Raw genomic sequence first — 10,596 nt, forward strand, 5'->3', positions numbered from 1 at the left:
TGCTCTTAGTAGATGTGAGCCCCTTGAACATGACATTAAATATGCTCACAGCTGTGCACACAAATGGCAGTATTTGCTGGTTGCCGTCAGAGCTTTTCATTAACATTAAACATGCTCACAGCTGTGCACACAAGTGGCGGTATTTGCTGGTTGCCGTCAGAGCTTTTCATTTTTCCGTTACTTTAATATTCACGGGAAGGAGACAAAAAGACATTGTGAGGCAGTGCCTATACAGTTCAGACTTTTCTCCTCAAATACGTGACTGGCTTACGAAGGTGCAATAGGAACCAAAGAGAATGGAAAATTAAAAAGAGGTTTAGAAGAAAGGAATCACAGCTTGGTTGTGTTGAGCAGATACAGAAGACACAGAAGCGGAAGGTCTGGTGTAGGAAGAACTTCAAACACATGTAGAGAGTGGCCTACAATGACAGGTGTTAAGACCATAAAATCTTTGGGGCAGAAGATGTCGTCAACACCTTCAGGTGCTGGTATCTGAATGTACAACAGTAAATGAAACACCCACAGCTCTTCTAGAAAGGTCAGAAAGCCAGAGATCAAAATCTTGTAAAAACCGGGCTGTAAGTGGCAGCTGCTGGGTGGGAAATGCAACCTCAACTCCTCCTCACTGAGAAGAGGACTTAGAAGAACCGATGCTTAATTCATTCTGAGCAAGTGAAATACTGATCCTGAGCTTTTCTTTGCAGAGGCTCAGAAGAGCCGAGTTTCACAGCAGTATATTCATTTAAGTCAGCTAGAAGCAATTTTAAAAATTCAACATTCAAAGATTTCAATTATTTAAAAAAAATACCCTTGCTTGCTAGTCAAGCTCTATCTCTTAGATCGTATTTATTTTAATTAGTTTGCAAAATTTCCTGGGCTACCTGCGGTTAGTCTGAACATTTTTTCCCTTGGCTTGTTTTTGAAACAGTTGGGCAGTGATTTCAAATTTTATCAGCATAAATTTTATTACAGGATATAAATGTTAATGGTTTTAGATTTAATTGCATGAGACTACAAATTACTTTTTCAAGCAGAAGGCCATTTAATTGCCAGCATGCTGATTCTGTTGCATGAGTACAGTTTAATCTAAGATTTGCCTAGCGTTGTCTTGGTATAGGTATTTCAAGTATTTTGACTTGTCAATTTATATATTTTTGAGGATAAACGTCTGTGTGCCTGTCTGATTCTATTTTCTATTAATTTTAGTGTTTTGTAATGCAGATAAATCAGATTATCATGGCAGCAGAAGAATAATATGGTCAGCTGGAGCCAGGTCCATTTTAGATGATGCTTTGAACTCTGCCAATGGTTGCCAGTCTCAGTCCCAGCATCTCCGCCACCATGGGCTTGAGCTTCTGCTGACCAGGACCTGCCAAGCTCCCCGGTTTATCTCCAATCATATGGGGTTTTAGTGATGTGGGAATGCATCCTCAGAGACTAGGATAAGGGTATCAGATTTATTATGCTTGTTGCTCATTCAGCTTTCCATAATTGAGAAGCTTGGCCTTAAAATATTACATGCAGCAGATGCTGTTCAAACAAAGTAAAGCCATATCCAAACAGAAGTCTCTGCTGATGCCATTCCCTGCTTGAGGCAGCCAAAAGCCTGGCATCCCTCCATCGCATCTCATGGAGCACTCGCTGTGTGTTGTGCTGAGTTGGGATTCATCCGTGTGTCCAATACATGGAAAGTAGGAAAATTATATTAGGGAAGGCAAGGTAGAAAGAGGTTTTGTTGTTCTGGTGCTGTCAGGATGGCTTTCCCTGTGCTCAGTAGTCTGATGTTGTGGTTAGGGAAGGAAAAGCTGATTCTCTGCACAGGAATCTGCCAAGGCTGTTGCATATCTGCTTTTAATCCTCTGCTTTGATTTGGGTTTCGTCTCTGTCCCTGGGAAAGTCACTTAATCCCTCAGCTTGTCTTCTTTGGGATGGAGATGGACAAGATGGACATTTTCATGCAGCACAAGAGATTGGATTGAAAATCAAAGAAGTTCAAATAAGCCTTGTCTAAAGCTAATGCATTACAGAAAAAACCCAGCTAATTCTTAATAATACCACCACACTAAATGAATTTGAACCATATTTTGATTTTTACACTTACTTTCTGTGTAATGAATTGATTGATGTTGGCAGTAGATATTGAGATTTTTCAAATAGACTTATCCTGAAGAGATAAGGCTGGCATAAATTTTGAAAAGGATTATTAATAGGAAGGACCTCAATCTAAATGATTGCTGTCAAATCTGTGTCTTGCGAATCTTTTTGAACATTGATGAAGTTCGTGAGGCAGTCACGTAAATAGCACTTTGTGCTAGAGCACGATGAACCAGAGGTAACCTCGAATACTTTTGAAGATACTGTCACACAATAACTTCTGTATTGCCGAGCTTCCTGCCAAGAAAGAGCTCAATAATTAACACACTCTTTTCTGAATGCTGGCATAGGACTTTCCCAGAATTAAGTCTTCTTGACTCTGTAAAACCAACAAATATCTGAGGAATAGAATAATAGGTCCAGAGAGGTTTTATAGAGTGAATTCAGAAGAGCTCCTCTAAAACAACAGTAGGCACAACTTAAGCATTGGAAAGTTTTATAGCTTGCTTTCCTTAAATAGCTTTATTGTTCAAGGGTGATGGGCCCTGAAAAGATTCGATGTGACATGCTGCAGAAATTAATATCTGCAAATCCCACACCCAATGATATGGATCTTCTGGTCATCAGGTAACAACATCGATGCCATTTCCCAATACTTCTAGCACGAGATTTTGCTTTAGCTGTCATGTTTCTGTGCTGGGTTTCCCTGAAAGCTTTGAATTTCTGTGTCTATGTGAATAAACTGAGCACCATGTACATATTAAAATCCTCAATTCCAGGAAGTGCTGTGCTTACTGTAAACAGACTGGCTGTGGATCCGAGCATGTGCAGCACATCCATCTGCTTCCAGGAAGCATCAGGCCTCCTCTGCCACACACATGTAGAAAATATGAAGCTTTGAAGAAGATGTAGTATTTTGAATGCTCTTCTGCTGGTCTGTATCTGAAGAAATACCTGGGATTTAAAGACACTCAGCTGCCTGGTCAGAAGCCTTCTGCTAGTTTTCTGCATACTCTCACATGCAAATACGTGCAGAGTTCCCCTTCCCCACCACAGGAAATGTGACTTTAAGGCAGAAGATGCCATTTCTGAGGGGAATCTGAATTTACAGCAGCTTTCTTAATATTGGCAGAAGCTATTTTTTCTTATGATGTTGGGAAAAAGGGGGGAAGTATTTAAGATCCTAGAGGTGGATTTGTGTTTAGGGCGAGTGGGAGAAGGATTTGGTCGTCTGTGTTGGTTTTATTCTGCATCTCAACAATTGCAAAGTAGATGCTCATTCCTTACAGACAAACACAGTTAATAGGATGTTGTGTGTGACCTAATACATTGCACTGATTTATCTCCTCTCATGACCCTCTTTATTCCTTCTATACTGCAGATGTACAAGACTGGACGTAGTCCCATTTGTATTTTAATTGGCAGACTGCCTCTGAAAAACATGTTACTTGTTGCCACTCAAGATGGAAAATGTTTGTGGCTGATTACTGTACATTTTCCTGTGGGAGAAGTTTGAACCTTTGTGACTGCAGGGAGTGAGAAAACTAAAATATGGCAAACAAAAGTGCTAGCTTGGAAACGTTAGAGTAACAGCGACATTTTTTCATGCCAGTAAAATGGGCTGGTTCATTGAAAAAATTTCTATATGTGGCATGATTTTCTTACAAAATTCTCAATTATAAAGAATGGCCAGGGTTGTCTTGTTTTTTGGTGTTTGAATTTCTTTTCAAGTATTGTGTTTGCTCTCCTAATCTTTATTTCTGCAGCTGAAGTGAAAAAAGGTCTGTAATACTTCAGAAGCAACGGTGTTATTTGGTTTGTGACACCGCCTGTTTTGGTCATTTAACCTGATTTTGAAAATGGCCAAGAATACTAAAAAAACCAACAAGTGCCCCCACCCTCCCCCAAAAAACCCCAAAACAAACCACAAAAAAACCCCAACAAAACAAAACAATAAAAAACCCAACACAATTTTATGTGCACTGAATATGCACACTACCACCACCATTTGAGTCTGTGAGTCTTACTCCCAAGGTTGGCTTTGGGATTTTTTGGTGGAGTTTTGTTTGTTTGGCTGTGGTTTGCTTGTTTTGTCCTCTCAGAAAAAGCTATTTTGCCTCTTCCTGGAGTTTTGATGCTGGCCATTTCCAAAATTCTTAATCTCCATTTTTCCTAGAAGTCAATCTGCCTTCCTTCAATTTATGATCACAGAGAAGTTGAGGGAAGAAAATAAAGTTATTTTAAAGATTTAATAGGACTCTTGAGAACATGCTGACTGCTATCAGTTTTTTTGTATGTAATTTTACAGCCATGAAGACTTGGGATGTTAGCACGGCTCTACAAAGATCTCTGGCAAATCCCCTACCCCAGGAGACTTTTCCACTGACAGACAATCAGTATTTGCAAAGTGTTTCAACTTGTTAAAGTTGTTTATTAAATGTTGAAGTAGCATGTGCATTACAGCTAGCAGATGCATTCATCTTTTCAATACAATAATAAAGAGTTCAGTCTGCTTGGCAATAGTCAAAATTTTTCTATTTAAAACAACACAAATGGCAGAATCTATTCACTGAAGACTGCTGGTGAGTGATTTGCAAAGGACTGGTTTAGCGTGTAAAACAGTGTGTTCAGTCATTTTTTCAAAATCATGATATCTCGTCTTTGACTTTTGGGAGTAGTATTATATTATACATACAGAAATGTTTTTCTAATTCCTACTAAACCTTATCTAATCTTTAGGTTTAGGTCTCATTGTAAATCTGGACCTCAGTTTGAGTCTTTTGTGTAAGTGAGACCACTGTTACTCAGAAAATGAAAGAACAGATGGAGACCTAAAGTTATAAATTTTCTGTTGCTGTGCATTGACTCAGGCATTATCTGAAGGTCACTATTTTCACAGAATCACGGAGTATAAGGAGCTGGAAGGGACCAGGGTCACCAGAGCAGTCACACAGGAACACGGCCAGGGCTTTGGGTGTCTCCACACAAGGACACTCCACAACCTCTCTGGGCAGCCTGGGCCATGCTCCAGAACCCTCACACTCACAAAGTTTGTCCTCATGTTCAGCTTGAACCTCCTGTGCTCCAGCTTGGGACCATTGCCCCTTGTCCTGTCATTGGACATCCCAGAGCAGAGCCTGGCTCCTTCCTCCTGACACTCGCCCTTTCCAAATTTATAAAGAGCTTATTTTCTACAAGATGATGCTGTGGGAACTTGTGCAGATCTTGTGGCTGGTGAATTTGCTCTTGTTCTTCCTCTGCAGCTTTTTTTGTTCTTCATTAGAAGCCTGACTGTCTTCTGGTGAACATGGAAATTTTAGTTTGTCCATTTAAATATAAGCATAGTGGAGTCGGGGTGTGAGTGTTCATAGGCAGTTCGCTAACATTGTTTGTTGATTTTAAAAGAAAGAAAAGCAAACAGAGTTGTATTTGTATGAGTGCAGCACAAGGGGAAGCTTTTCTTAGGTATGTCCGTCCTTCCAGATACTCTCTTATCTCACATCCATATGCTCTGCTGCTTCTCCCATAACTGCCCAAATTGCCTCTATTCTTCTTTCTAGTCCCAAGAGCTTTCCTTACCCTGGTTTCACTCCCAGCAATCTGACTGTATAGCTAAGCTAAGAACCCGTGTTCAAGAATGACTGCTCTGGAGCACTGCTGGTTACGCACAGTCAGTTTGTATACATTAAAGCAGAATTTAATCATCCTGGACTGACTTTATGGTACAAAGATACCTTCAAGCCACAACTCTCCTCCAAGTTGCTGCCTATTGAAACCAAGAAGGTGTTAGGGGAAATAAAAATAAAAATTACTGCTGCCCTTTCAAGCCAAATAAAATGAGAAGGAAGTCAAGCATCACCTTCTCCATGGCTGTATACACGTTACCATGGGGAATGCCTACACAGTCTAAAAGCTTTGTAGCTTTAACTCCACTCAGAACATAGGAAGCAGCATTTTGTTTCTCCTCATACTCCTTAGCTGAATATACACAAGGCATAATTTAATTACGAATAGAGAATTTTCTTTTCTAGACTAAAGGGGATTTTGCTGTAAATCAGATAACAGGCCACTAGAAAGATCAGCCTGCTGAGGACTGATCTGGATATCGTAGTAGTGCACCAGTGCTGTGATTAATTGGACTCTGCTGTGCAGAGGCAGAATTGCTGCTTTGTTCCTATCTGTTGCTGATAAATACAAGAATGACTGCAGGCTCCAGTTTTGCTTGCACTGGAAGAAATGGAGATTTTACTGCATAAAATTCACAGAGTTTTCATCCTAGAGGATTTATTATTTTATTTCCATCCTCTCTGATAATAACAGTAGAAATAAATAGATGTTCTTTAGCTGAAAAGGTAAGATTTTTTTGAGCATCAGATGCATCTGTTCTAGATAAGCCACTTGTACTGAAATCTGTGTATAAAAGGAAAGGAGTGCAGTAATCCCTCACCTCCTGGGATCCCAGAATGTTATCTTGTTGTTTTTTAACTTCTATGTGCTAGGCTTCTTTAATTAGCTGTTGAATCTAGATTTACATGTCACTTTTTCAGCCAGGTGCTGACATGACTTTGCCAAGTGGGATTTCCATTGCTAGCAGCCTTACAAGTTTTATTGCATTAAACACAATTTGCAGTCATTCTAAGTTATGAAAAGATAACTTGGATACCCTTTGTCTTTTTCAAGGAGTAACTGGGTGACCTCTTACAGAGTACTGGTGAGCAATGACAGTCATGCGTGGACTGCTGTCAGAAATGAATCTGGAGATGTGGTGAGTATCACAAAGCAGATCTTTTATGATGAAGAGCAGGGGTGGGAAAGTGGGGCTGCCCGTGTGGAGTTTTGAGTTTCCAGAGTAGTCAATATAAGACATGAGGCAACATCTCTCAGTGGTCCCACTAATTTTAAGAGCAAATCACATAATATAGAGAGGGACTCAGAATATCCCATATGGCAAATCTGCATGTGTCTGCCTATAGATGTGAATGCCACCCTGGCAGCAGTCTTGCCTGCGATGAGAAATGCTTCTTGTTGCATGGGCCGTGCAAGGGTTAACATCAGTCTGCTGGTCCCTGGGCACATCTCATGGCTATGAGGTGCCTATTGCTGGAGAGAGGGTGTGGAGTTCTGGCTCCTTTGCCCCTTTCTGAAGTATGGATTTGTGCTCCTTGAGGAGCAGTTCTGGCCTGAGCCACCGTCAACTTGGGGCTGCACCAGGTGGCTTTGTCTGATTCTGTCACCAAAGGTGCTAAGAGACCTTTTGAAGAACTGATCTTGTCATTTCCATATGTTTGGCCTACATAGATTTTTGAAGGAAACAGTGAGAAAGAGATCCCAGTTCTCAATATGTTGCCGGTGCCACTGGTTGCACGCTATATCCGTATAAACCCTCGGTCCTGGTTCGAAGAAGGTAGCATCTGTATGAGACTGGAAATCTTGGGGTGTCCTTTGCCAGGTAAGAGTCTTCCTCAGCTGACGTTGATGTGGCTGCCTGTGCCAAGACTCAGAAATGTTATTTCTTTTGGATATGTTTTGATATAATACCTGTCTTTAGTGAGTAGATTTATGCAAAAAGAGACAAAAATATATTTCAGATACACAGACAGTATCAGGATAACTCTTCATATGCAAGCACATAGAATATATAAGTGGCTTTATTAATAAAACAAGATTGCATGGATGATCTAACAAGATTTCTCTGTTGTTTGGGCTAAAGTGCAATGTAATTAATCTTACTGAGTGCACATGTACTAGGGAGGCTGTAGAATTGTGTATCAGGACAATCACTTGCAGATGTCTTAAGCTGCTTAGGCAAAAAAAAACCCATTATAATGATGTACTCTAATTTTATTTTTATTAATTATTTCATTGTACAGGCCATAAGATTTCCCTGAATTAATTTGGAGGCAAATACTGTGTCTGAACTAGTGCTTATTTTGTACAGGGGAGGGAGGGCACTCGAGGATGTAAAGATTTTCTAGCAAATTTCAAGTGGTATCAAACCCAGTAGAATCCCTGGTAAGTCTCAGGTGAAGTTAAATGGTCCTATCCTTGGAAAAGATTGCAGAAACATGCACCCTGATATTTAGCAGGAGCTTCATGTGTTAGCTACATCCCTTATTGTATGAGTGCAAAATACAATTAGGGTTATGCCGGACAAGTGTATACAAAGCAAAACCTCATACAAGACCACTTAAAAAAAAAAAAAAAAAAAAAAAAGAGCTTTCAATACTGTAAATTATGGCAAAGCCATGTTTCCATTAAGCTCATAGTGTCTATATATGTATGTAACTATTTGAAAAACTGTTTGTTCAAACCTTTTCTGAGTTGCCCACTACTTGTTCTGTATCTCTCATCTGCTTTTTTTTCCTCTTTGATCTTAAATTCTGGCACCTTGGGGACAGGTCTCTCTTTTTTTTGTGGGCTATGAATAGTATTTTCAGAAATACTAGAGCCAGAAAGAGAAGTGTCTTTTGAGAGCCTATCATTACACTTTAATGGTTTCTGCTGCTGTTCAGAGACATGCTGCCTCCAATCCCACTTCTGATGTAGGGTCTTGACATGCCAAGCTGAGGTAGCTTCATTTTTGTCCTTTAGATGTTTAAATTTGGGGCTGGGTTGGCCACTATATCCTGAACAAACACTCTCTGTTAACCCCTCTGCCCTCTCCAGAAGGGAAGAGAAAAGAGAATAAAGGAGAGAGACTTCACGGGTTGGAAAATAAAAATAACAGATTTAATAAAATGATAATGCTAATACTACAGGATAATAATGTAAATAGGAAAATATTGAAAAAAATATATATAAATATGTACAAATATATATACAAAACCAATATAAAATCCTCCCCCCACCCTCCTCAATGATGATTATGTCACCAGAGGCTCTGCAGAGCAGGGCACTGGAGAAGTCCCAGTCCGGACCCAGCAGCAGTGGGAGCTGATGCAGGAACACAGGAATCAGGATCAGAGGCAGACAAACCAGCAGGGTCTGCTCAGACTTTGGCCATTGAAGTGGTCAAGACAGACAGAAGGGTCCAAGATGGAAGGGTCGAGACCCTTGTGATCCCTTGGGTTTATACTGAGTATGGCGTGTGTGGGATGGAATACCTTGTTGGTCGGTTTTGGCTTCTCCCCATAGGTGCAGCTATGGCACCCATGGTGAGAGAGTGGCCTTGTGATGATCACTTGTAGCAGCACACACTGTCTGGAAACACATGTTGCTAGTTTCAGCAAGTTCAGCCACTTTGAAGAGACAGAGCTGAAAAGTAAAATCACTAAATAGAAAATTAGTTCTATTTAGCTCAAACCAGGACATATACTCATGAAAACATACAAACAACTTCCCCCCCCCCCAAAAAAAAAGAACAACCCCAAAACCTAACCAACCCAATGTTAGGCATGGATGGGATAATTCTCTGACAAAGTATGGGGCAAGTATGGTCATAAAACTGTAGGCACATAGACAAAACCAAATCTTTTCCTATTTCATAAAACTGTAATTAAAGAGGAAAGAGCAAAAATGTCAGTATTTGGAAAAATGATTTTTATTAAGTTATTTACATTAGAGTCTTACTGGGTATATGAACGCATACAGGGCCAAATTCTGCTCTGCCGCGTTAGCATTTGTCACCCTTCGGCTTCAGGGGCTGTACCAGTGGGTGAAGGTACTACTGAGGCATGAACACACCTACACTTCCACCACTGTTGCAGTGAGGTCTTGGATTAGCATGGAAACAGCATCAGTGCTCCTTCCTGGTAGTCATTTATGGAGTTAATTGTCTGCAGTGGCTGATTCAGTTTATTCCTGAAAGAAAATACCAGAATCATTAACTGAGAAACACAATAGGAATGGGGTGGGTTTTATTCAAAATGTAATTGGACTGAAAGAACTAATAGGTTTTGATAAGCTGCTGACCCGTCTTTTTAGCTCAGAAAGAACTGACATTTCTTTCTTCTAGCTCATTTTATTCCTCGCACGCAAGGCTCGCTAAACAGAGCTGTTCCTCAGGTTGCAGATGCCTTTCTGTGCACGTTTTCTTCCTGTAGGACGTGACATTTTTTGCAGCTCCCTGTCACTGGATTCCTCATCCTTAAATGGTGTCATCTTACCCGTTCCAAGTTGATAACCAACTGGTTTGGCCATGGGTCCAACATCTTTGATAGAGCTGCTCTAATGCACTGTATGTGCGACTAGAAATTGAGGGCTCTTTTCTGATAGAGGTTTCCTCCATAAAACTGAGCAAGTCTCCTAAATTCATTAAAATCAGGAGGTGGAGCTCCTTCAGTTCACACAGCTCCATCCTTTCCGAAGCCAAAAGATCCATGAAAGAAGTTATGCCATGCTCAGTTTCCTTGAATATCTGCTGTGGTTTTGATCATATTTGCACACTTAGTATGAACATACAAGTAATCAAGTTGTTAAAAGGGGCAGTTTGGTTGTGTTTTAGAGCTCCCCATCACCATGTCCTCCTGAAGCAATGACAATGCGCAGGTAGATGGGGTGTAG

General features: G+C 40.4%; 1 protein-coding gene across 1 annotated transcript in view; it reads left to right on the forward strand.

Annotated features, from left to right (window-relative positions):
- Positions 1-2,632: 2,632 nt before the first annotated feature.
- Positions 2,633-10,596, forward strand: part of CPXM2 (carboxypeptidase X (M14 family), member 2) — a 36,402-nt gene continuing 28,438 nt past the window's right edge. The window contains exons 1-3 of the mRNA XM_010184071.1: positions 2,633-2,721; positions 6,775-6,859; positions 7,393-7,543. Of these exons, the coding sequence (XP_010182373.1) occupies positions 2,633-2,721; positions 6,775-6,859; positions 7,393-7,543 (325 nt within the window). The remainder of the gene's footprint in view (positions 2,722-6,774; positions 6,860-7,392; positions 7,544-10,596) is intronic.

Source organism: Mesitornis unicolor, unplaced genomic scaffold (assembly GCF_000695765.1).
Source record: "Mesitornis unicolor isolate BGI_N332 unplaced genomic scaffold, ASM69576v1 scaffold2725, whole genome shotgun sequence".
Taxonomy (NCBI): Eukaryota; Metazoa; Chordata; class Aves; order Mesitornithiformes; family Mesitornithidae; genus Mesitornis; species Mesitornis unicolor.